Source organism: Anomaloglossus baeobatrachus, chromosome 2, assembly GCF_048569485.1.
Source record: "Anomaloglossus baeobatrachus isolate aAnoBae1 chromosome 2, aAnoBae1.hap1, whole genome shotgun sequence".
NCBI lineage: Eukaryota > Metazoa > Chordata > Amphibia > Anura > Aromobatidae > Anomaloglossus > Anomaloglossus baeobatrachus.
In genome coordinates, this window is record NC_134354.1 from 669,678,377 (window position 1) to 669,706,108 (window position 27,732).

At 47.2% G+C, this 27,732-nt stretch overlaps 1 protein-coding gene across 3 annotated transcripts in view; it reads right to left on the reverse strand.

Moving 5' to 3' along the window:
• The window catches only part of SLC11A2 (solute carrier family 11 member 2), a 166,047-nt gene that overhangs the window by 70,371 nt on the left and 67,944 nt on the right, over nt 1-27,732 (reverse strand). For all 3 annotated transcript variants that reach the window (XM_075337117.1, XM_075337116.1, XM_075337118.1), the window contains exons 5-10: nt 24,307-24,426; nt 24,095-24,201; nt 23,566-23,636; nt 13,889-13,956; nt 9,844-9,999; nt 7,429-7,587 (exon numbers count right to left, since the gene is read on the reverse strand). In XM_075337117.1, coding sequence (XP_075193232.1) covers nt 7,429-7,587; nt 9,844-9,999; nt 13,889-13,956; nt 23,566-23,636; nt 24,095-24,201; nt 24,307-24,426 — 681 coding nt within the window. The remainder of the gene's footprint in view (nt 1-7,428; nt 7,588-9,843; nt 10,000-13,888; nt 13,957-23,565; nt 23,637-24,094; nt 24,202-24,306; nt 24,427-27,732) is intronic.

A 27,732-nucleotide genomic window follows, 5' to 3' on the forward strand; every position in this document is an offset into this window, starting at 1 on the left:
GCTTGTAAGGAGGGACGATCTGACAAACCCCTTGCAGGAACGTGCGTACCTGTTGGAGTCTGGCCAGGCGCTTCTGAAAAAACACAGAGAGCGCAAAGACTTGTCCCTTAAGGGAGCCGAGCGACCAACCTTTTTCCAACCTGGATTGCAGGAAGGAAAGGAAAGAAGTCAATGCCAATGGCCAGGGAGAAACGTCCTGAGCCGAGCACCAAGCTAAGAATATCTTCCACGTCCTGTGGTAGATCTTGGTAGAGCTTGGTTTCCTAGCCTATCCCATGGAGGCAATGACCTCTTGAGATAATCCTGAAGACGCTAGGATCCAGGACTCAATGGCCACACAGTCAGGTTCAGGGCCGCAGAATTCAGATGGAAAAACGGCCCTTGAGACAGCAAGTCTGGCCGGTCTGGTAGTGCCCACGGTTGTCCTACCGTGAGATGCCACATATCCGGGAACCACGACCTCCTCGGCCAGTCTGGAGCGACGAGGATGGCGCGGCGGCAGTCGGACCTGATCTTGCGTAACACTCTGGGCAACAGCGCCAGAGGTGGAAACACATAAGGGAGCCGGAACTGCGACCAATCTTGAACTAAGGCGTCCGCCGCCAGAGCTCTGTGATCGTGAGACCGTGCCGTGAAAGCTGGGACCTTGTTGTTGTGCCGGGACGCCATTAGGTCGACGTCCGGCATCCCCCAGCGGCGACAGTTCTCCTGAAACGCGTCCGGGTGAAGAGACCATTCCCCTGCGTCCATACCCTGGCGACTGAGGAAGTCTGCTTCCCAGTTTTCTACACCCGGGATGTGAACTGCGGATATGGTGGATGCCGTGTCTTCCACCCACGTCAGAAACCGCCGGACTTCCTGGAAGGCTTGCCGACTGCGTGTCCCCCCTTGGTGGTTGATGTATGCCACCGCTGTGGGGTTGTCCGCCTGAATTCGGATCTGCTTGCCTTCCAGCCACTGCTGGAAGGCTCGTAGGGCAAAATACACTGCTCGGATTTCCAGAACATTGATCTGAAGGGTGGACTCCTGCTGAGTCCACGTACCTTGAGCCCTGTGGAGGAGAAAAATTGCTCCCCACCCTGAAGACAATGAGGTGGGAAGAAGCCACCACCGAAGAGACTCCTTGGCCGCCTGAGAAAGAGAAACGTCCCTGTCGAGGGAACGTCGACTCCCCGTCCCATTGGCGGAGAATGTCCCCTTGTAGTGGACGCAGATGAAACTGCGCGAAAGGGACTGCCTCTAATGCTGCTACCATCTTCTCTAGGAAGTGCATGAGGCGTCTCAAGGGGTGCGACTGGCCTTGACGGAGAGATTGCACCCCTGTCTGAAGTGAACGCTGTTTGCCCAGCGGAAGTTTCACTATCGCTGATAGAGTATGAAACCCCATGCCAAGATATGTTAGCGATTGGGTCGGGGTCAGAATTGACTTTGAAAAGTTGATGATCTACCCGAAACTCTGGAGAGTCTCCAGCGCAACGATCAGGCTGTGTTGGCATGCCTCTTGAGAGGGTGCCTTGACGAGTAGATCGTCCAAGCAAGGGATCACAGAGTGACCCTGAGAGCGCAGGACTGCTACTACTGCAGCCATGACCTTGGTGAAGACCTGTGGGGCTGTCGCCAGACCGAAAGGCAGGGCTACGACTAAAGGTGTTAGTTTCCTATAACGAAGCGTAGAAACGCTGGTGCTCTAGAGCATGTCCATTGATGCTAGGAACTCTTCTTGAGACATTGAGGCGATGACGGAGCGGAGGGATTCCATCCGGAACCGCCTGGTCTTCACATGCTTGTTGAGCAGTTTTTTAGGTCCAGAACAGGACGGAAAGACCCGTCCCTTTTGTGGCACCACAAACAAATTGGAGTAAAAACCGTGATTTTGGTCCTGGAGAGGAACAGAGATCACCACTCCTTCTGCCTTTAGAGAGCACCCGCCTGCAGACGAGCACCGGCTCGGTCGGGAGGTGGAGAAGTTCTGAAGAATCGGGTCGGAGGACGAGAACTGAACTCGATCCTGTACTCTTGAGACAGAATGTCTCTCACCCAACGGTCTTTGACCTGTGGCAGCTAAATGTCCCCAAAGCGGGCGAGCCTGCCACCGACCGAGGATGCGGAGAGAGGAGGCCGACAGTCATGAGGAAGCTGCCTTGGTATCGGTTCCTCCGGCTGCCTTCTTTGGGCGTGACTGAGCCCGCCAAGAATCTGAGCTCCTCTGAACCTTTTGAGTCCTTTTAGACGAGGACAATTGGGCCCTGCCCGAGCCTCGAAAGGACCGAAACCTCGACTGTCCCCTCCTCTGTTGGGGTTTGTTAGGTTTGGGCTGGGGTAAGGAAGAATCCTTAGACTTGGACTGTTTAACGATTTCATCTAATCTCTCACGAAACAGTCTGTCACAGAAAATGGCAATTAAGCACTTTTTTGGAAGCAGCATCTGCCTCCATTCCCTTAACCCCAAGGCTCTGCGTACAACCACGGAGTTGGCGGACGCCCCTACCGTACTGCTCGTAGAGTCCAGGACAGCATTAATAGCGTAAGACGCAAATGCAGACATTTGAGAGGTTAAGGACGCTACTTGCGGAACAGATGTACGTGTGACGATGTCAATCTGCGCCAGACCAGCTGAACTAATTTGTAGTGCCCATACGGCTGCGAATGCTGGAGCAAACGACGCGCCAATAGTTTCATAGATGGATTTCAACCAGAGCTCCATCTGTGTCAGTGGCATCTTTAAGGGAAGCCCCATCTTCCACTGCAACTATGGATCTAGTCGCCAGCCTGGAGATTGGAGGATCCACCTTTGGACACTGGGTCCAGCTCTTGACCACGTCAGGTGGAAAGGGATAACTTGTATCCTTAATACGTTTGGAGAAACGCTTATCTGGATAAGCGTGGTGTTTCTGAACTGCCTCTCTGAAGTCAGAGTGGCCAGAAAAGTACTCAATTTACGCTTGAGATACTGAAATGGAACTTCTCCTGCTGTGAAGCTGACTCCTCCACTGGAGGAGCTGAGGGAGAAATATCCAACATTCCATTGATGGACGCTATAAGATCATTCACCATGGCGTCACCATCCGGTGTATCCGGCTTGAGAGCGGTCTCAGGATCAGAGTCCTGATCAGCTACGTCTGCCTCATCATTAGAGTCCTCCTGCTGGGACCCTGACCAGTGATGAAGCCGAGTGCCGCTCCCAGCGAGCTCGCTTAGGCTGTCTGGGACTGTTGTCCGTGTCAGAGCCTTCACCCTGGGATGCATGGGACCTCCCCGGAGCACTGATTTGTTCCAAATGAGGGTGGCCCGGGAGCATTGAATCAACATTGCCCATGGTCTGTCTGGACTGCAAAGTCTCTAAGATGTTAGTCATAGTCACAGACAATCTATCAGCCGAAACTGCCACTCTGTCCCTTTCCCTGGACAGGGTTCACAGGTGGTTCCTATGGCCACCTCTAGCAGAGACCCCGGCTGAGCGAGTGCTACAGGGGAGCATTGCACACAATGGGGGTCAGTGGAACCTGCCAGTGGAACGGTATCACATGCAGTACAAGCAGCATAGAAAGCCTGTGCCTTGGCACCCTTGCTTTTTTGCTGCTGTTGTCTAGCCATCTAGGATAGTATATAGCCAAGAATAGCGACTGTACAGTGCAATGTATAGCATACAAGCATAAAGTACAAATGAACACTTCAGCACATGCAATACACGCAGCATAGAAAGCTTGTGCCTTAGCACCCTTGCTTTTTGCTGCTCTTGTCTAGCCATCTAGGAGGGTATATATCCAAGAATAGCGACCGTACAGTGCAGTGTATAGCATACAAGCATAACGTACAAATGACCACTTCGGCATTAGTGGGGTCAGCACTTCAGGTGCTGCTTACCGCCCGCACAAAAGCGGGTGTGTGGTCGCCAGAATCCTGTGACTGGTTGCCCAGAGCTTGTCTCCCTTCTCCAGCTCGGACTGCATGCAGGAATGGCTGCCGGCGTCCTGTGAAGAGGGGCGGGCCGTGGGCGTGCCCCAGACAAGAGCGGGAAACTGGCGTCCCACTGTGTCCAGTGAGGGGGCTGGAGAATGCAAAGCAGACTCCAGCTCTCGGCGCTGACTTTCTGTACAGCGTCCCGCCCCTCCTCTGACTGGCAGGGCTGGGGGCGGGAACGAAACGAAAACTAGGCCGCAAAGCCGGGGACTCGAGTAATAAGCGCGGCCGTCCTATGCACGGCCAGCGCGGAAGTCCCCGGCGCACCACAAGTCCCAGCCGCGCCACAGTGTAAAACACCCAGCAGCGGCCGGCGCGGCAGTTCCTAATACATAAATTCACTCAGCTAAGCTGCAGTGAATAAAAGCACAAGCGCTCCGCGCTGTTGTCCCCGGCGCACTAACACTCCCAGCATGCTGGTGTGTGTGTGCGCGATGTGTACGGAGACACAGAGTACCTTAATGTAGCAGGGCCCTGTCCCTGACGATACTCAGCTCCATATCCAGCAGGTTCTCTGGGTCTGTGGATGGAGCCCGGTCTCAGTGCCTGGAGACCTGTAAGATCCCACTTCACCCAGAGCCCTGAGGGGGATGGGGAAGGAAAGCAGCATGTGGGCTCCAGCCTCCGTACCCGCAATGGATACCTCAACCTTACAAACACCGCCGACAGAAAGTGGGGTGAGAAGGGAGCATGCTGGGGGCCCTAGTATGGGCCCTCTTTTCTTCCAACCGACATAGTCAGCAGCTGCTGCTGACTAAAAACAGTGGAGCTATGCGTGGATGTCTGACCTCCTTCGCACAAAGCATGAAAACTGAGCAGCCCGTGATCCCACGGGGGGTGTATAGGCAGAAGGGGAGGGGCCTTACACTTTTACGTGTAATACTTTGTGTGGCCTCCGGAGGCAGTAGCTATACACCCAATTGTCTGGGTCTCCCAATAGAGCGACGAAGAAAAATCTGCGACATCAAAAACTCACCAAAATCTCATGGGAACGTAAACTGATGGGCTATTGCCATCTTCATATACTGGTATTGTTCAACAGTTTAATGTAAAAGCAAAAAAAGAGAAAAGCCTCACCGTGCTAGATCATATGTCACCATTCTCATTTTAAAACGTGCGTCTATCCAAATTCTTGACCAGTGCTTGTGAATACAAGCAAGTCTGAAATTTACTTCTTATTATTTTCAGACATTCTTAAGAGAACAAGATTTTTTTTAATTTTCCTTTGTTTACAACTCATTGCTTTGGAGATTGACCACCGCTGCCAGGTAGCAGAACATGCTCCGCATTGCCAAGCTCTTTTATATAGAGCTAATAAGCACTGTATTGGAGCAGGCCAGGATTTTCTGTGGCCTTTTAGAGAAAAGATAATTCTAAGTGCCATCCAGGGAGTGGGCGGGAAGAAACTGACCAGACTAGTCGCATCTCGCCCGGTGGTCTGCAGCCAGCTGATTAAATTAGCTTTTCTTTGACATGCCGAAGCATTTCAGCGAAAGATATACCTGGCTGCAAAGGTGCAGGCAAACTCCAATTAATTAACCCTAGAACGCATACCTGGGGCCTCGCAGACCTGCTAAGTCACTTGTTTTCTATGGTAGATTTCTATGGTTGCGCGTTCTAGGGTTAATGGACTGATCGGTTCCCTTTAAAAAGCATCAGCTTTAAAAAGTACAATGTATTATAGTTAAAAGTATTGGTACATTTTTTAAAATAATTTAATTGGAATAGAAAACTATAGTAAGAGGACTTTAGTTTTATGCTGCTTATTTGATCACAATATACTGCCACACTTATGTATGATAGTATTGTGCCGATACACAATATACACAAGCAGCTGTTGAAACATACTAGTTATCTGCCCACCCCAAAAAATCCTCCTCTCCTCCAGTACAGCGCAGTTCTCTCCGAATCGGGCAGTTGCTGTTAAAGTATCGCTGTGTATTAGTCGTCCTCTGATAAGTCAGTGCACAATGACCTTACCATTGAGGTGTCATGGCGCCTTCACTGCCTAAGGGCCTTGATACAATTTTACTTCTGAATAAACTATGCAGTCTGCGCCTGAACAATAACTTTAATTAAACACTATATCTTCTCTGCTGCCTGGCTAGCGTAGGGTTAATTACATTATACACAGTTTGCCATAGACAACTAGGGGTACTCCAAGTCAAAACCTTTTAAAACTTAATATTTATTGAAGTTATTCTTACATGCCTGACTATTAAAAAAGTTTGCAGAAGACAGATTATTTATAGATAATTAATATCTCATATGTACAGTCAGGCTGTGGACCGGAGTCTCCTATATTATCCCTTTGAGGAGCTCTCCCTAATGCAACAATTGAAATCATTCAGCTACTAGCCTCCCCAACATGTCTCCCCTGATGAAGCCAGACATGGTGAAACATGTTGGGGAGGCAAGTAGCTGAATGATTTTTGTTGCATTAGGGAGAGCTCATCAAAAGGGATAATATAGGAGACTCAGGTCCACAGCTTGACAGTATGTATGAGATATTAATGATTTATAAATAATCTGTCTTCTGCAAAAGTTTTGAATAGACCGGCATGTAAGAATAACGTCAATAAAAGTTTTAAAAAGGTTTGAGTTAGGCTAGTTTCACACATCCGGCTTTTCGCCATTTTGCCGGATTCGGCGGACTCCAGTACAGTGTATACAGTACAGTGGCAGCGCGACAAGCGTCGGTCATATGCTGTCATGTGACCCGGAAGATGCAGCACTGCTATTGTACTGTATACACTGTACTGGCGTGTGCCGAATCCGGTAAAACGGCGAAAAGCCGGATGTGTGAAACCGGCCTTGGGGTACCTCTAGTTGCCTATGTGTATAAATTAACAATAACTTACAGCACCACTCCAAATGTTTTTTTTTTTTTGGTGGGATGGGTGGTTTGGGAAAGGTGTGTGGGGTGGGGGGCGGGGGGGGGGGGGGGGTGAAGTCAGTGCTGGAGTTGTGCTTTAGATCTAAGTCCTTTGCAACCTTCTGGCGGCTTCCTCCTTTTTCAGTGGCGCCATTCTTTCACAGGCCAGAAGTCAGAGAAGTTACATTACAAGTGCTCAAAGGCACTCATATAAATGTATTGAGTTGTGACCTCCAGTGCACTCCATAAAATACGAACTTCCGGCAGGTCACATATCACAGGATACCGACCAGAGAGACGCTGGAAACAGATGAAGACGCCGAAGCGCAAGTACAAGATAGGGGGCAGGGAACTTACACTTAATGCACCTCCCGCACGGATATAAAAACGCTGCAGAGGTACTGTAATGGTTTGACCTTACCCCATTTTTCACACAAGTCATACAGCACTCAATTGTTGAAATCACACTCCCATGTAACAAAACGTAGCAGGCTTTGGTATACATTGATCCATCTCCACCAGGTAGAATACACAGCACTGGGCGATGAGAAGGCAGCAAATTGCTGCCTTGTTACAATAAATATTGGCCTTACCACTTCTTCATTAGTCTTTCCATAGAAGGCTTCTGCAAACACGGCCACCACAAAGACATTGATAAGGAAAGACACAAAAAGGGCTATGGTTGACTCGATGAAGAAATACTTATTAGCCTCCTTCACTTCTTTCTTGTTGGAACGATTTATCTCTCTGGACTGAAAGGCAGAAAACCTTATAGTTTTTATAAAGAAGCTGATAAAAAACACTCACCAACACATAGCGACATCCGATGTAAAAAACCTAAATAGACATTATACTGAAAGTATACATTAATACCAGGTACAATAGCAATGAAGTGCTCCTGTTAAATTGAGCCACTTAATACCAAGGGGTTTCTGCCAACAAGATTTTGCCTTCCATCTAGATGTGGACTGGCAAATATTTGAGAAACATCTGTACTTGAATCGTGGTACTACTTATTTAGACACCGGTATCTACTCGTTGAAATGGTTTAGAGGCCTCTGTACCTTTATTTCAAATTGGAGACTGACACAGACTCCTACATTTTTACTGGAATAAAATAGTGAAATGTGTGTTTCACCGCCTCTACACTCAGTAAAATGAGAGACCATCATGGGGTTTGATGGGCGCAGAGTCAAGTGATGGCTCAGTTTTCTTATGTGTAGATGAGCTGTTCCAGGCTATGGGCCGGACAGTGATCTGCATGGGAATCTGCCTCCAGAGCTTAATTTAAAACTAGAAGGTGGCCCGATTCTAACGCATCGGGTATTCTAGAATTTAATTCTGTAGTTAATGTATGATTTTTGAGATATATAATAATATATACACATACACATATATACATATATATATATATATAAATATATATAATGGAGAGATAGGGAGATGTTGTGTGTACCGTAGTTGCCAGTGTTTGTGTAGGGCGCTGTAAATGTTCTGGGTGTTGTCTGGGTGTAGGGGTATGCGAGAGCGGTGTTTGTGTGTTGCGTTGTTTGTGGAGCGCTGTGTGTCTGCAGCTTTATGTGTGTGTGTGTGTTTTGGGGGGAGGTGTGTGTGTGTGTTTTGGGGGGAGGTGTGTGTGTGTGTGTTTTGGGGTAAGGTGTGTGTGTGTGTGTGTGTGTGTGTGTGTTTTGGGGGGAGGTGTGTGTGTGTGTGTGTGTTTTGGGGGGAGGTGTGTGTGTGTGTGTGTGTGTGTTTTGGGGGGAGGTGTGTGTGTGTGTGTGTGTGTGTGTGTGTGTGTGTGTGTGTTGGAGGAGTAGTCCTAGGGGTGGGGGGGTTTATAGGTGCCCAATGTGGTGGGGGGCGTGGTCAAGCTGGCAGAGCGTGGTCAAGCGGGCAGAGTGTGGGGGGCGTGGTCGAGCAGGCAACTATGGAAAGCGGTTTCCATAGTTTCCCGATGTGTATCATGGCTACCAGCGTAGCCGGCTCCGGGACACGTGTGTCGGGAGCCGGGGAAAGCTAGTAAGAATGGTACACTTCATGTAAGTTTTAAAAGAGACAGTGCTGGTTCACGTTTTGTTTGTTGGTCTCCTGCTGTGCAGCACGCATCGGCGTGTTTGACAGCGGGAAACCAACAATCTGAATGGGCATGGAGCCGGCATAGGCTGGTAACCATGGTACACAATATTACCCGATGTGTAGCATGGTTACCGGCGTACACCGGCAACCCAGCCGACACATACTCTTGCGTTGCTGGGATTGCCGGTGTACGCTGGTATGGGCTCCCGGGGGTGCAGCACTCACCTGGGAGTCGGGGCTCAGTGTCAGTTCGGGGAATGCGTGCGGGGCCAGGCTGAGCGTCCAATGCGTGAGGGGGCGGGGCCTGGCCGAGCTCAGCGGCCAATGCGACGGTTGTCACTAACGACAATTTTGGAGCAAGACACAGAGACAGACACAGAGAGGCTAAATATAATATATATATATATAAAATAGACGAGGACATTACCAGTGTGATATGTGATGGCTGCTCTTTGCCTCTGGTTATCTCAGTGCAGAGGTGTGCGTGATTATAACAGACATCTGCAGGTTCCTCTCAGCTTCAGCCTCCATCTCTCAGCCAGTGTAATAATATTGTAGCAATGCAGCAGAGCTGTGAGAGCTGCAGCAAAGTTCAGTTCCGCTGTTCTGTGTTAATTATATATGTCTCACACTGGTAAGAGCCCCTTTTTATTTAATTTAAAATAAGCCCTGGAGGCAGATTTTCATGCAGATCATAGGCCCATAGTCTGGAACAGTTCGTTTACATAACAACAACACGGATTTTTTTGGAATAAGACATAATATTGCTCATTATTACTTTTCACTTCCTGTGATCTACATGATCATGTAGATGGCTTAGGAGTGTTGATTCTACTGACAGATTCCCTTTAAAACACACAAAAAAAAAAAAAAAAAGTGAACGAAAACAAGATAAACCTAATAAAACATTTATTTAGACATGAAATAAATACCTTGACCAAGGCTGAATGTAGGTACATATTGTGAGGCATAATGACAGCCCCGACAATCCCCACTGCTTGTTCAAGTTGAGGCGTCCCACAGCCTTCACAGTAAGGAAAGAACATGCCCTTAAGAAGTTTTCCTTGGTCTGGGCCGACTCTTACATACTGAGGGGAAAAAAAAAATAAAGAAAACCACAAGGAAAGAAAAGTTAACATCTATTCTACATTAGATCAAAAAACCTCTGCTGTATGGCAAAATAATATCTGACACCACAAAATAATCAAAATGGAACAAAAGGGGAACAGTCATCGGTCATCAGACAATGCTACTTTGGGCCATAAAGGATAGAGTGATTTGTTTGGAAAAAATGTTAATTTTATTCATTATTTTTTTTCCCCAGACACCATAACTTTCTTTCATTCTTCCAAAAAAATTTAGTCATATCAGGGGTTGCTTTTGCAAGACAAGTTGTATTTTTCAATATGAAAATATACAATATTTTATGATATCTAAAAGGTTGAAGTACATAAAAGATTAAGAAGGAAATGTTTGAGCTTTTTGAGTTAATATTGTTGAGGATAAAGTATTGAGTATCCAAAAATACTTAATTCAGCCATTTCATAGACTCAGTTATATAGTTCAGTAGATGTGAACTAACACACATATTTGTGAATGCTTTGTTTCTTACTAACCTGTATATATGTATATTACATATTCAGTGTATTTTCCTTAGACACAGTATATACCAGCACATGTAATTGTAAAGATGGCTGCCATTTCCTGTTTGCACCCAAGACAGATGGACAAAAGAAATTCCTGGAGTCTGGACTGTCCAATCAAAGAGGATATGCAGATCCTATACGTCATGAAGCCCCGACCTACGATACTTGATTGGACTAAAACGTTTGTTTACACCCCTTTACTGCTCGGTCTAGAGTTTTTTTCAAATAATAAAGAGCACTTGGTGAGAGCCAGTCATGGAGATAGATGTAACTGACTTGCTGTCCAGTTATTTAGTCTCGAAGTGCACTCATGACATTTTAATTTGTAACAGCAGCCAGATCCGAGAGATCCTTTGAGTCTCCTCATCATCATCATCATCATCATCATCATCATCATCATCATCGTCATTTTGAACCTTGACAATATGAGCATACAGGTTGTATACAGCTGACATTTGTCATACCTGTATACCTCCTGGATGATGGCTTGTTCAGTAAAATTCATTTTTTATAGCTTTGATCTTTTAGACTATTGGGCGTACGCTGCTCAGAAGAGGAGACTACCTCCAGTCTTTAGTATACAAGATTTATCCTCCCTTTCTCTTGAGTGATCCTTTGACATCCGGTGAGGGACCATTAATCCTGTGCATCCTGCCCGTCATCTCCCCCTTGCACTGTTCCGCCCTTCTGTGGGCGCTAGCTTCAAATTTGATGTGCGCAGGCACCGGAAACTCACTATAACTTCCCATCCCAGTGACCTCTGGAGCACAATAAAAGTGAATTCCTCACTTGCTTCCTCCCTCCTGACAAACAATAGGGTTTCTTATGCCGTAGTTTAATAAAAAACCTGCGAGTGAGCTTGCTCTGACCATCTGGCTTCTGCGTACATCAACACTGAATAGAGTGCCCTCGGAAGGGCAAAACAGTGCAGGGGAGAGATGGCGGGCAGAATGCGCAGGATTAATGGCCCCACACCGGACGTCAAAGGATCACTCAAGAGTAAGAGAGGATAAATCTTGTATAATAAAGACCGGAGGATGCAGAATGTGCACCTGACCATCCGTGCACCTGACATCAAAGACTGTGCACAAAAAAAAAAAAAAGCTATTTTGGAGCAGTTTTCCAATGCTCTGTCTTACCAGCTAAACACTAAAGGGGGCTTTACACGCTACAATATCGATAATGTTTTATCATCGGGGTCACGTTGTTAGTGACACACATCCGGCGTCATTAACGTTATCGCAGCGTGTGATACTTACCAGCGACCTTAAGTGACCTCAAAAATGGTGAAAATCATTCACCATGGAGAGGTCGTCCCAAAACTAAAAAAAAAAAAAAAAAAAAAAAAAAAAAAAAAAAAATCGGTAATGGTTGATTATCGATGATGTTGTTAGTCGCTCCTGTGGCAGCACATATCGCTGTGTGTGACACCGCAGGAGCGAGGAACATCTCCTTACCTTTCGCAATGCGGAAGGAAGGAGTTGGGCGGGATGTTACGTCCCGTTCATCTCCGCCCCTCCGCTTTGATTGGCTGGCCGCTTAGTGACGTCGCTGTTATGCCGAACGTCCCTCCCCCTTGAGGGAGGGATTGTTCGGCAGTCACAGCGACGACGCCAACCAGGTAAGTACGTGTGACGGTGCCGTAGCGATAATGTTCGCTGCGGCAGCGATCACACGATATCGCATGCATGACGGATGACGGGGGTGGGTGCTTTTGCGTACAATATCGCTGGCAATATCGTAGCGTGTAAAGCCCGCTTAAGGGGTACTTTACATGCTGCGACATCGCTACCGATATATCGTCGGGCGTCATGTCGTTCGTGACGCACATCCGGCGCCGGTAGCGACATCGCAGCATGTAACACTAATGAGCGACAATCAACGATCGCAAAATCAGTCCAAAATGATGATAGTTTACACGTCGTTCATTTCCTTAATAGCGCTGCTGCCACCGGTACGATGTTGTTCGTTGTTCCTGCGGCATCACACATCGCTATGTGTGACACCGCAGGAGCGACGAACTTCTCCTTACCTGCGTCCACTGGCAATGCGGAAGGGAGAAGGTGGGCAGGATGGTACATCCTGCTCATCTCCGCCCCTCTGCTTCTATTGGCTGGCCGCTTAGTGACGCGGCAGTGACGACGCTATGACGCCGAACGCACCTCCCCCTTGAAGGAGGGATTGTTCGGCGGTCACAGCGACGTCACTGTCAAGGTATGTGCGTGTGATGCTGCCGTACCGATAATGTTCGCTACGGCAGCGATCACACAATATCGCACACACGACGGGGGCGGGTGCTATCGCTAGCAAGGTTGCAGCGTGTAAAGTATCCTTAAGTGTATAGTTCAGGTCATTCTTGAAGTGGCACTACTGATGAGTAGATTTTTTGTTTGTTTGTTAATATAATAAAGCAGCGCGCAAGAGACATCTGTAGATTATAGAACCGGAGACCATTGTTAGGCCTTTAGTTGTTGTACCAATGGCATTTGATGACTGCATTGGAGGGTGATCAGGTGACAAAGGAAGCTATTAAAGTATTGAAAAGGGTTAGGCCTAAGCCACATGGCATGAAAATCGGTGCGAATGGAGTGCAAAAAAAAAAAATAAAAAAAGAAAAAATATACGCATTCCACTCGGACCAATATTAGCCTGTGTGTCAGCACCCATGGGCGATCTCTTTCTCAGCCCTAATCAGATCGAGAAAACAATTGCAGCATGGTGCGACTGTAATGCGATCCTGTTTTCTCTCACACCCATTCAAGTCTATGGGGAGAGAGGAGGAAAAAAAAAAAAAAAACACGGAGGAATGAGGGAGATCGCACGATCGGACCTCAGTCGCAGGGACACCCACATGACACTCTGCTCTGCTGTACTGCCAGTGTGAGCTGAGTGTCATGCGAGGGGATCGCAGTAATCCCAGTGTGGCCCCGGCCTTAACTGCGCAGTTATGGGGTATGCACCCTGCTCACTTTATCAACCGTGCAGCCTGGAGTGGGCAGGGTGCGAGGAGTACTCATTGTGTGACTTTAAGAGGAGGCCACAGACACCCTGATGAAAAGCAGCAACTTTTATTAGGATGTGAAAAGACAGAGCTGAGAAGCACTTAAATGGCAGATTGCTAATAAGTGCCACAGTACCAAGTGAGCTGAAGTTTTAAGAACGCAAAAATGCATCATAGGAGAATTTTTCCCCAATGTTAATTGATGTCATTGATGTGACTGATGCAAATATGTCCAAATGCTGCTAATCCAGTAATGCTTCTAGAAATTGTAACGTAGTTTGACTGAAGTAGGAAAAAAAAAAAAAGTCCAAAAGTAGTTGTACAACCTACCTCATAGCCAAAAGTAATTGCCATGATTGTAATCAATACCCCAAAAAAGGCTTCCAACTTCCTCAAACCTGCAAATAAACAGAAGAACATTTAGAAGGGTGGGTTGGGGGGGGGGGGGGGGGGACAAAAAAAAAAAAAAAAACCCACACACAAAACTAATATAATTTTGAAATGTAAAATCCATTTTAAATTACACATTTACAGAATGTTCAATACAAAACCAAAATATGAACAGGACTGAGTAGATTCTTCCCAGCATGGACAAAATAGGTCATGTCCTAAGAGTTATAAAACAAATACCTAGCTCCTGAAAAAAAGTAACGTGTCTCTGTCACGGTCTTCTACATAGGTAACAGATTATGGATGATAACCACTAACAGGTGCCATGGTAAGTGATGGGAGTGCGGTCCCCCAATGCCCCGCTGCAGTAATCACATAATGATCCATCATCACGGCGGATCAGGATACAGAGGAAGGCAGAGGACCAGCTTTACCATGTAAAGAGCATGGAAGGAAAGTACAGAGTTTACCAGCTGCAGAGGAAAACAAAATCTAAAAACAATATGGTGCAGATGTAGATCACATCGGAAACGACATTCACACCAGTCAGAGGCAATGGAGGATTTCCAGACTGGCTGAAGGTACAGAGAATGGCTCAAATCATTCACATACAACATGGGACCTGTAAAACATCATTTTTCTACAAAATAAATAAAGCAACCAGCCATTCTATGCACCAAGATGTACGGAAACACTGCATATGTGAGGTGTAGATTGCAGAACCGCCATATAGACTACAAAATTAAAAAAAGGTACTTAAAACACACAAATTGGCCAATTTTTGCCCCATCAGCCACAACAAAGTGACCTGAACCTAACTATTTTTAACAGACACCTCTTACAAATTTCAAGTGTAGATAGAATCCAGCACTAATCAAAAACTGCTTTCGGGTACGTGCACACAACATCTTTCTCAGGCGGGTACACTCTGAAACCTGCCGGAAAAAGCGCTTTAAAAAGGTATGTGCCCACAAAGACTTGTGTGCAGATTTTCTGCACACAAAACTGAATGTTTTGGCAGGAAAAACGCATGTGGTTAAATCACTTTTTTTTGCTGAGGATTTTGTGTGTCATTTTATCATGGTGATTGTGGGGGTTCCTGTGCTGAACTCCCACGATTGCTGCTGGATCGTTAGCTGATGTTACAGCTGAGACCCGGTTCTCATTGACAGGAGTGGTTCCCACGCCGCACCCGACTGTTTAACCTCCTAAATGCTGCGATCAATCGTGATCATTGGGACCTGATCGCTGCCATGGCAACCCTGGGTCATCATCATGACGACTCTGGGTTACTGAGCTACGGATCGCCTCTCAGACCATTCCGGATGCATGGTGTGTGAGGTGAGGTGAAGTGTCAGTGCTGCAAGTAGTGATCGAGCTCTGCAGTGGATTATATGACGCAGAGAAAAAAAAAAAAAAGCAGAAAGAATTGACATGCTGCAAAAATTTTTTATGCAGCACCAAATTCAGGATTCTCAGACTTTGCTGGAATACGTTTTCTGGCAGTTTTGATTAAAATCTGCAAGAAATAACACATGAAAAAGAAGGATTTTTGTGTACTCACCGTAAAATCTTTCTCTGAGTCTTCATTGGGGGACACAGGACCATGGGGTGTATGCTGCTGTGACTAGGAGGCTGACACTAAGTGAACATAAAAAGAGTTTGCCAGGGAGGAGCTGTGTACACCCCGAGCCGGAGGTTGATCTATGCCAGTTTAGTGTACAAGCAGTAGTAGGAGAGCCCTGAACAACCATAACTAAACAAGATAATACCAAAAGAAAACATGTGGAGAAACACAGTGCCTTATGGACACGTATATATAAACGTGTAATAGCCGGGTGGAAAAAAAACATTGACCCGTAAAGAAACCGGGAGCATCCGGCAAACGAAGACCTCACAATCCAAACAGGGTGGTTGCTGTGTCCCCCAATGAAGACTCAGAGAAAGATTTTACGGTGAGTACATAAAAATCCTTCTATCGCTTTCATTGGGGGACACAAGACCATGGGACGTCCAAAAGCAGTCCCTGGGTGGGTACAGAAGCAATCCCACAGATCCAAAACAATCACAAAATTCTGTGGGGAAGCTCTGTCCAACTGTTTACTACCGTTTCAGAGGTGTGTGACGGCCATCTGCAACACCTTTCTCCCAAGGCAGGCATCTGCTGACGCTTGGGTGTGGACCTTGTAAAACCTGGCAAAGGTATGCAGACTGGACCACGTGGCGGCTTTGCAGACTTGCTCGGCTGAAGTCTGGTGTCTGATTGCCCAAGACGTCCCAACTGCACGGGTGGAATGGGCTTTTACTCCCCTCGGAGGGGACTTGTCCCTGATTCAGTAGGCCTCCGAAATGGCTGACCTGAGCCATCTGGCAATGGAAGCCTTGGACGCCGGTATGCCCTTCTTGGAACCAGAAGGCAGGACGAACAAGTTGTCTGATTTGTGGAAAGGCGCAGTTCTTGAGACGTAAGTCCTGAGCGCTCGCACTAGGTCCAGAGTGTGCAGTGACCTCTCCAAGGAGCTAGTGGGTGCCGGACAAAAAGATGGAAGCACGATCTCTTCATTGAGGTGAAAAGGAGACACTACCTTCGGCAGGAACGCAGGAGACGGGCGCAGGACAACCTTGTCCTGGTGAAAAACAAGAAAAGGTGACCGGCACGAAAGAGCTGCCAGTTCAGACGTTCTCCCGATTGATGTGACCGCCACCAAAAAGGCCTCTGTTGAGGATAAAGAATTGAGTATCCAAAAATACTTAATTCAGCCATTTCATAGACTCAGTTATATAGTTCAGTAGATGTGAACTAACACACATATTTGTGAATGCTTTTGTTTCTTACTAACATGTATATATGTATATTGCATATTCAGTGTATTTTCCTTAAACTCAGTATATACTAGGATATATATGTATATATGTATAGCTTGAAGATGGCCACCATTTCCTGTTCCACACCCAAGACAGACAAAGAAATTCTTGGAGCCTGGACTGACCAATCCAAGGAGAATATGCAGATCTCTCTACGTCATGAAGCCCTGACCTACGATACTTGATTGGACTAAAACTTTTGTTCACACCCCCTTACTGTTTGGTCTAGAGTTTCTTTCAAACAATAAAGAACCACTTGGTCAAGAGCCAGTCATGGAGATAGACATAACTGACTTGCTGTGCAGTTATTTTTCATTCTCGTGTGCACACATGACATTTTTAATTAGAAACAGCAGCCGGATATCGAGAGATCCTTTGAGTCTCATCATCATCGTCATTCTGACCTTGACACCTCTTTCCAGGATAAGTGTGAGAATGAGGATTCCTTGAGTGGTTCAAATGGAGCCAGTTGGAGGGATCCTAAAACCAAATTAAGGTCCCATGGTTCTAGCGGAGAACGATAGGGCAGGACCAGATGGGCGACGCCCTGAATGAACGTCTTGACCTGAGGACGTGCTGCTAGATTTCTCTGGAAAAGAACAGAGAGCCGAAACCTGCCCCTTGATAGTCGCCAGCGAGAGACCTGCTTGTAGACCTGCCTGAAAGAAAGCCAGTAGTGCCTGGAGTGACAGAACTAACGGAGAGGAATTGCCGTTGACCTCGCACCACTGAAAAAAAGCCTTCCAGGTGCGGTAGTAGATCTTGGACGATTAAGGCTTTCGAGCCCTGATCATAGTCTGTATCATTCCTGGAGCAAAACCTGACTGGGCTAGTAGCCAGGATTCAAGAGCCATGCCGTCAAATTGAGAACTCCTGAATTTTGATGGAAGAGCAGACCCTGAGACAGCAGGTCTGGCCGATCCGGAAGCCGCCATGGGGCGTCTGCGACGATCTGTGCGAGTTCTGCGAACCACGCTCGCCTGGGCCATTCTGGGGCAATGAGAATCACTGGAATGCCCTCTGCCTTGATTTTCTTGAGGACGCTTGGGATCAGTGGAAGCAGTGGGAAGATGAACGGTAGTCTGAACTGATTCCACGGAAGGATGAGGGCGTCGACTCCTAGCGCCTGCTGGTCGTGGTAACGGGAGATGAACTGTGGGACTTGATTGTTGAACCGAGAGGCCATCAGGTCCACATCCGGAGTCCCCCATCTGTGGCAGATCTGTTCGAAAACTTCTCTGTTGAGAGACCATTTGCCCGACGCCAGACCCTGTCTGCTGAGATAGTTGGCCGCCCAATTTTCCACGCCGGGGATATGCACCGCGGAAATCCTGGAGTGGTGAGACTCTGTCCACTGTATGATCTTCACCTCTCTCATTGCCATGACGCTTCTCGTGCCACCATGGTGATTGATGTATGCCACCGCCGTGGCGTTGTCAGACTGTATCCTGATCGGAGATCCCTGTATAAGACGCTGAAAGGCTTGCAGGGCTCGGAAGACTGCTCTGATCTCCAAAACGTTGATCGGGAGCCGGCTTTCGTGGTAGGACTACTGACCGTGAGCCGTGTGTTGATGGAACACAGCTCCCCAGCCCAGAAGACTGGCGTCGGTGGTGACTGTCTCTCAGTGTACCGGTAAGAATGACATTCCTTTGGAGAGATTTTGGCTATTGGTCCACCAAAGAAGCGAGCGAGCGGCGGGCTTCCGGGGACAAACGTATCTTGCGATCCAAGGTGAATAGTGACTTGTCCCATTTGTTCAGCAGGGATAACTGAAGGGGGCGAAGGTGGAAGCGGGCAAACGGAACCGCCTCTATTGCCGCCATCATTCGACCGACGACCCTCATACCAAAACGTATGGACACAGTTGTGGCATGGTGGAGGGTCTGGATGTCCTTCCGGAGAGGGAGAATCTTTTCTTGTGGGAGGGACACACGTCCTTGGATGGTATCGAACTCCATGCCTAGGAAAGTAATCCGGCGGACCGGGATCAGAGAGGACTTCTTCCGATTGATGAGCCAGCCGAATCGGGACAGAGTATCGATGGTGACCTGAACACTTAGGCGACAGTCGTTGAAAGAAGACCCTTTGATCAGCAAGTCGTCCAGGAACGGAATCACCAAAACTCCTCTGGAGTGTAGGATAGACATGGCAGCAGCCATGACTTTCGTGAACACTCATGGCGCAGACGCGAGGCCGAAAGGTAGGGCAGTAAACTGATAATGATCGTCTGCTACAGCGAAGCGCAGGAATTTCTGGTGCTGATGGGCAATCGGGATGTGCATATATGCGTCCTGTATGTCCAGAGAGGCGAGGAATTCGCCGACCTCCATGGAGGCAATCACCGATCGGAGGGACTCCATGCGAAATCTTCGGGGTTTGACGTACCTGTTGAGGATCTTTAGGTCGAGAACAGGGCGCACAGTGCCATCCTTTTTGGGGACAACGAAGAGGTTTGAGTAGACTCCCTTGAAACATTCCGAATTTGAAACCGGAATCACGACCCCTGAGCGGTGCAGAGATTCGATGGCGTGAAAAAAGGGGCGAGCTTGCGCGTCTGACTCGTGAGGATGAGAAAGGGAAAAACGACTTGGAGGAATTGATGAGAACTCTTTCTTGTACCCAGAGACTAGAATTTCTCTGACCCAGGTGTCCATGATCAAAGGCAGCCAGACGTGTTGGAAAAGAGAAAGGCGCCCCCCCCCGCCTGGTCTGCGCTTGCGCGCGAAGACCACGAGTCATTTGGTAGAGTACCGCTGTGACCTGGATGCTGATTTGGCTGGCTGGCATGGTCTAGAACGCCAGGAAGGATTTGTTTTGAAGGACGGGTTCTTCCTGTTCCTCTGCAGGGATCTGTTCCTCCTAGGCTGTGTGGTGGAACTGAAGCTGCGAAAAGGCCGAAAACCTGCGGTCGGCTGGCGACGCGGAATACGCCTTGGTCTCAGCTGTGGAAGAGAGGTGCTCTTTCCTCCCGTAGCCTCAGCGATAATCTGATCGAGTCTGTCCCCAAACAGCCGGCCTCCTGCAAACGGGAGGGCAGTAAGGGATTTTTTTGAAGCCGCATCTGCATTCCAGGCTCTGAGCCAGATCACCTGGCGGATTGCCACCGTGTTGCTGGCCGCTTGTGCTGCGCAGGTGGCTGTTGACAGAGATGCGTTAATGATATACTCACCCGCTAGAGCAATCTGTGCCGCCATGTTGGCGAGCTCGGGATCGCTAGACTGTGAGCGAAGACCTCTGCGGAGGGTGTCGGCCCAGGCCAACATGGCCTTAGCTACCCAGACGGCGGCGAAAGCAGGAGACAGGGCCGCGACTGCTGCCTCAAAAGCCGAACGGGCGAATCTCTCGGTGTTCTGATCCATGGCGTCTCGGAGCGATGTCCCATGCGGCAGAGAAAGAACTGTATGAGAGGCCAGGCGGGAAACCGGCGGGTCGACCACCGGTGAGCCTGCCCATTCTTTCCTGAGATCCTCAGGGAAGGGATAGTGTAAATCAATCGACTTACCATTGTTGAATATCCTGTCCGGTTGCTGTCTGTGCATGCGTAGGACCTCAGCAAATTCTGGATGGTCACAGAAATGCCTGTGAACACGCTTAACCAGTTTGAAAGATACCTGCGAGCTCTGGGTGGTGACAGAGTCCGGCTGGAGCTTCAGCGTCTTATTCACTGCGTCGACCAGACTGTCCACCATACGCCTGACATCGGCTGCCTTATCCAAGACCAGCAGTGATGCTGCATCCGACTCTTCTCCAGAGAGATCAGACGGTCCCAGAGACGAGTGGTACTCGGGCCTTGGAGGGGAGAGAGACGTCTGGGAGGAATTGGAAGACGAGACCGTGCGGGTCCGCTTCCGCGCTCCAGTAGCCGGGTCTGGGTCAGACCGACTGTCCTACCACGGCTGGACCTGCGGGGCGTGGCTAAGCGTAGGGAGCGACTGCAACGCCTGCGCGATGGTCAGAGACGCCCGTGAAAGAGAGTCCACCGACTGGGAGAGGGAAGTCAACCACTCCGGGGGAGGGAGCGCATTGGAGCCCGGCGCGTCCTGTACTGCTGCAGTAGCGACGTGGACGGGGAGGCCGGCGGCGTCTGGGGCAATCTGCGTGGGCTGTGGGTCAGGGACGCAAGCCGAGCAAAGGGGGGGGGGGGGGGGGGGGGGGGAGCCTGGCCTTGGGAGAATTTTTCGTTGCAGGACGAGCACGCAAAATGCATTATAAAGGGGGCCTGTTTGGATCGGGAAGACTTAGAGTTAGGCATGGCTGCTCAGGAGACTCCTACTAGAGACACTAGGGAGGAGACAGGAGATGAGAAAGGAAAGAAAAAAAAAAAGGTAAAAAAGTCGCTGGTCCTATGCAGGAGCAGCACTCACCCAGGCCTGTGTCCTTCCCCGGTCAGCAGGGGTCTCAGAGTAGCTGCTGCTCACCGGCCTGCCTGTGCTAAGGTGAGCCGTTTGCAGAAAAGCGCGGGCTTTTGCTCTTTTTTTTTTTTTTTACTGCGGGGGCGTGCTAAGGGGATGAGCTGGCTGTCTCTGGGCAGAAAATGCGGGGGGCGGGTCCGGAAAGGCGCACGCGCGCAAACGGGGGGGGCGGAGCGCTCCGGCCTAAGGTAGGCCCCAAGCCGGGGGCTAAATTAGTGAGCGGCCGCCGGGAGCGCAGCGCTGCGCGCGGAGGAGATCTTACCTGCATCCTGGTGGTGACGCTCTGATCCACGGACCCATCCTTGCCTGCTGGGGCCCCCGGTGAGTGTAGTCTGCCCCTGGAAGGCACCAGGGGGGATACTGAGGAGCTGTGTGGAAAACTGCAGAGCGCTCCTGCGCTGCAGTGACCGGATCCTCAGCCTGGGCCCAGGGTAGAAGGGAAGACGCTGGGGGAGGCCTGGTGCTGCTGAGCGCTCCTGAGCTGCAGAGCCTGCGATCTTGTCACCGGGTCCTGGATGGGGAAGGCAGGGGTTGCAGAGAATAAATCGCCGCCTCCACCAGAAACACCCCTTGGGACGGTACCATAGGGGTGGATGGGGAGTGTGCGCTAACAAAAAAAAAAAAAAAAAAAAAAAAAGTGTTCGACCCCAAGCAGCCCCTGGAACGGTACCATGGGGCAGGAGGGGCAGAGGGCTAGGCGTCTCGAGCCTCAAACAACCCTGGGGACGGTACCCGGAGGGAAGGAGCAGGCGAGGGTTCTCTCTGATACGGGGACTTTAACCCTGCAGAAGAGACAAAATGCTAGAAAATGAGAAGGCTGAGCGGCGCCGTATAGCAAGAGAAAAACGGAAAAAAAGGGATAGCCTAGGCTGAGGTTGGCCCACAGAGATATGGTCCCACTGCAGCCTCCTACGACACTAAGCAAAAAACTGGCATAGATCCGCCTCCGGCTCGGGGTGTACACTGCCAGGGAGGACCTAACTTTTTATGTTCACTTAGTGTCAGCCTCCTAGTCACAGCAGCATACACCCATGGTCCTGTGTCCCCCAATGAAAGCAATAGAGAAACACTGCAAAAACGCAGCGTGGGCACACAGCCTAAAACTGCTCATAAGTTCCAGGAAATTGATTTCTTTATATTGGATAATCAAAAAAATCCACCGACACACAGAGTTCATTACTAAAAGGTTAATAACATTATTCTTAAAATGAAAGGAAAAGAAGTATATACATTAAAAGAGGCAAGTCTCGTCAATATAAAAAATTGGTTAAATACTCGAGGATTGCCAACATTTGAGTTGTTAAAAGATAGGATATTCTTAAAATTAAACTGCACAAATGTCAATACTGTATGTCATGTGGACTGTACATGGGGCGGGGGGAGTTCATTAAACTGGGTGCATATGGGTATCCAGCTATGTAACACTACAGAAGTGTTTGGGGTGTTTTTCCTTATCTGTATATTAATGTCCCCGATGACCATTAGATACTAACAGAATTACATATTCTTGTATAGTATTTAGAGCTTTATATTCAGTTTAAAAAAAAAAGTAGAGCAGACATGATATTTGTCAATATCATTTTGGATGAACAAAATTTGTACAAGTCTCCATAATGTGGGACGGGAGCTTATTATTTAATTAATAATGTTAATGTGGAATATTGCATTTAACACATTTAACACAAGAGTAAAGAAAAACAAAAAAAAAAAAAAAAAAAAAACACACACACCCCAACAACAACAACAACACACGTCATGCCGTGCAGATGTCTAGGCTTATTTGAGGAGATTTTAGATTAGAAACGGAGTGGAAACGGTTTCAAATTCTCTACATAAACTTGGGTCATTTAAGCTCAGTTTCCGCAGCAGAAAGTTGAAGAAAAAAAAAAAAGAAGACTCGTTGTGAACGCACAAGATATTTTAGGAGCCTTTGAACTACCTACAGATTGCGCACAAGACTTACTATTTCAACCTATTCTGGTTAACATTCCGGGTTAATCAGCTGATTTTTTTTTACCCAAGTATCTTTGCGTTGCCTTACCATTTTAAGTTATATTATATATTGCCACACTGTCTCTTTATAGCACGATATTTATTGTATTATTACATTTAGGAAGTTGTTTAGACAGTCAAAAAAAAAAAAATGGCACAAGTTTAGTATGGGCAAACCGGACGACATGTTCCCTTTAAGAACCCTAAAGCACAGGTCTCTAGATGTATGCATTCACTGTGGAGTCCAGCTGTATTTCTACATGAAAATGAATTATAAAAAAGTATTTAAAAGATTTTTACAAGATATATTTGAAAACTTCTGTAAGTGTAAATTCTTTTACTCACCGTACTTATCCAGAAAAAGGAAGAAAAAAGTGTCTACGATTGTAATCAATACTCCTCCCCATAATGGAATTCTGCAGACAGAAGACAAGAAGGCGTCAGATAATCTTTTAAGTGTGGCCTGTCTCGCACCTGGAGCATGTGTGCATTACTAATACTAGTATCTCATCCTCAAACTGTAATTAAATGAGCAGGAGTGAGAAATGAGCCTACGCTGTGCGTTACTAGACAATGTATCCAGGTTTAATGTGTAGCTGTATAATTACCAGTAATCACAATGTATTCTGCATGAAAACAGACATTTCTCTATGGTCAGCAAAGTGTGAGTGGGTTCATTTATTTTTGTCACAGACGTTGTTTCATTCATATTTCACAGTGCTTGTGCAGCGGGCATGGTGAACATCATCTGAAGGACAAGCTCATATGCCACACTGAAAAATGCAGATAATTCATAGACTGATTACCATAGAGTTCGATCTGCTAAGAGCACAATGTAGAAAGTGACGAATAAGAAAGCGAAGTAATAACTTACATTCCTACAGACAGAAGGTTGATGGCAATAGCAGAGCCGATGACCTCTTGCATATCAGATCCAATGATAGCCATCTCTACCATAAGCCACAAGATGATGCGGGGGACCTAAGAAGACACGACAGGGTGGTGTCACATGCCAGCAGTAAGAGCACACAGTACATCAGGCTACATAAAATAAGAAAAATGAGAGGACGCTATAAAACAACGCACCTTTGGATACTGCCTGTTGCACATTTCTGCTAAGTGAAGACCAGTCACGACGCCTAACCTGGCTGCCAGACGCTGCAGAAGGAGGCCAATGATGGTGGCAGTCAGAAGGACCCACAGGAGCTGGAGAAAGAAGACGACATATAAAGGCTATATACTGTAGTGTACTCTGGTGCAGGTCATTCTAAGCACACAACAATACTGCAACGGAGATTGCATTAAAAGAACTTTAGAAATGCAAAACGGGTTGGTAACCTTCGGGACACTTTCTTCTTTTACTTAAAAGGAACCCGTCCGGTCCCCCTTTGCCCTCCAACCGGGCAGCATTCATACCTGTATGCCCAAATTCCTTCCCTAACTAGCTCTGTATAATGCGATTCGCTAATATGAATGTTTAAGGAAAAAAAAAAAAATAAATAAAATAATTAACAACTTAACCTCGCTTTCCCTATGCGAATTAGAGCCTCGACAAGTCACAGGGGGTTGGTTCCCCTGACGAGCTGGCACTTTTGCCAAGTTATCATGCCCCTGTGGGTATGAGAATATGATTTTCACGAGCCAGTGTCACCAGCATCCAATGAAAATCTCGCGCCTGTACGCAGCTCATTTCAGACACTGCAGTATGCTTTGGAAACAGGGTGTACGCTTCCCGGGTTTATTAGGCGCACTGCGCATGACCGGAAGTTCAGAAAACGTGAACGTGAGCAGACGTTTGAAAGTCCAGTCATGCGCAGTGCGCCTAATGAAGCTGGGAAGGCACACTGATACAGCCAAAATGAGCAGCTTGCGTGCGCAAGATTTCCAGGAGCTAATGGTGAGGGAGGCTCATGGAAATCATGCTATAACACCCCACAGGGGCGTGAGAACATGGAAAAAGAGTCAACTAGTCTGGGGAACGAAACGCCCCTGCGACTAGTCAAGGACCTAATTAGCATAGGTAAAGTGAGGGTAAGGGTATGTGCGCACGTTGCGTCGAGTCACTGCAGAAAATTCTGCAGCAATTTGACAGCTCATGTGCGCTTCAAATCGCTGCAGAAACACTACATAATGGATGTAGTGTTTCTGCAGAAAGAAATGCCGATTTCATGCACTATGGATGCTGCCTCCCCAAAGCGCATGAAAGAAGTGACATGCTGCATTTTTGAACGCAGCGATTTGGATAAAAATTTCAGCATCCAAATCGCTGCGCTTCAAATGCAACGTGAGGAGGGATTATGCACATTCATAGATTGTGCAGGGGACGCAGGACACAGGAATTTACGCTGCAGTGCTAGACGCAGCATAAATGCATGCAATACGCGCACATGCCCTAATATGAATTTTTATTTTTTTCTTAATTTTTTTGTTAATGTAGTCTGTGGTCATTAAACAGCTGAGAGAAGGTCAGAAAAGGAAGATGAGCGTTACAAAATTTCCTGCAAGGCTACGTGCACACTGAGTGGGGTTTTTTTTACGCTGCTTTTTTTTGGGTTGCTAATAATGCACAAACACACAACCGCAAAAACGCACTAGTAAAAAAAAATGCTATATATATATATATTATATTATATATATATATATATATATATATATATATATATACATATATATACATACATATATATACATATATATACATACATATACATACATATACATACATACATACATACATACATACATACACACAAATGAGAAAGCCGCGGAGACACCATCACATGTTTCTCAACGCTGGCAGGAAACTAGCCAGGTCTTTCACCGGGAAGGAACAACCACGGGAAGGGCAGTCTCCAGTCAAGGAGACCACCTATACCAAACATGGTATCCATCCACAGACAGCCGTTTCGGGGCATTTGCCCCTCATCAGTGTGGAGTAGGAATCTGGCTAGTGGGGGCAATGCCTAGTAAAAGACTACTTAAGCAAGCATTGTTGACCTTAGGGAGATCAACATATCCACTGCGGAGACACCATCACGTGTTTCTCAACGCAGTGATTCTAGAGCAAAGCCCCCTGGGAAGTATGCAAATGAGAAAATATATATATACATATATATACACACATATATATCTATAATCTATATAAACTAGCTGTACTGCCCGGGTTAATAACTGCTGTTAACAAAATAGAGTATTAATAAAAATGTATTCTGCACACAAAAACCACAAAGCAAATACATATAAATGAAGTTATGTCTGTCTCCCCCTCTGTATATATCTCTGTCTCTCTCTCTGTCTGTCACTTTCCCTGTCTGTCTCTTTCCCTCTCTTTCTCTGTTTCCCTGTGTCTGTCTCAGTCTCTTTGTCTGTGTCTATCTCTTAACATGTCTCTCTCTTTCCCTCTCTTTCACTGTCAGTCTGTCTCTTTGTGTCTGCCTCTTTCCCTGTCTGTCTCTTTCCCTGGCTACATTGTGACACGCCAACATTCCATATAAGGGCATGGCTGCGCATTCTTCTGAAGTTCTGGCTGCACTGTGGCTCCCAGCTCCATTCGCTTTAATGGAGGCAGGTTTTTTGGTGATTAACCGTAAAGCGCGAGGTTAAAATTTCCCATCAAAACACAGCCTATGACACTCACGGGGTCCAGAAGTGTGAGTGTGCAAAGTTTTGTGGCTGTAGCTGCGACGGTGCAGATGCCAATCCCAGACATACATGCAGCATATATTATATAATTTAGTACATACACACATACGGTACATATATTTTACACACACACGCAGTTCAGAAGTTTGGGGTCACCCAGACAATTGTTTTTTTCCATATTATAAGAACAAAAAAAAAAATTCAATTATTTATCAAATGAGTTGCATAATTAAAATAGAAAATATAGTCCAGACACTGAAATAATAATTTTCTCCTTCAAACTTTGCTTTCGTCAAAGAATGCTCCTTTGCAGCAATTCCAGCTTTGCAGACCTTTAGCATTCTAGCTGTTAATTTACTAAGGTAATCTGGAGATATTTCACCCCATGCTTCCAGAAGCACCTCCCACAAGTTGGATTGGCTTGATGGGTACTTTTTGCATACCAAACAGTCAAGCTGCTCCTACAACAGCTCAATAAGGTTGAGATCTGGTGACTGGGCTGGCCACTCCATTACAGACAGAATACCAGCTGCTTGCTTCTTCCCTAAAAATAGTTCATGCATAACTTAGAGATGTGCTTTCGGTCATTGTCCGGTTGTAGGATGAAATGGTGTTGCAAAATGCAGTGATAGCCTTCCTTATTCAAAATTCCTTTTACCTTGTACAAATCTCCCACTTTACCAGCACCAAAGCAACCCCAGACCATCACATTACCTCCACCATGCTTGACAGATGGCGTCAGGCACTCTTCCAGCATCTTTTCAGTTGTTCTGCATCTCACAAATGTTCTTCTGCGTGATCCAAACATCTCAAACTTCGATTTGTCTGTCCATAACACTTTTTTTCCAATCTTCCTCTGTCCAATATCTG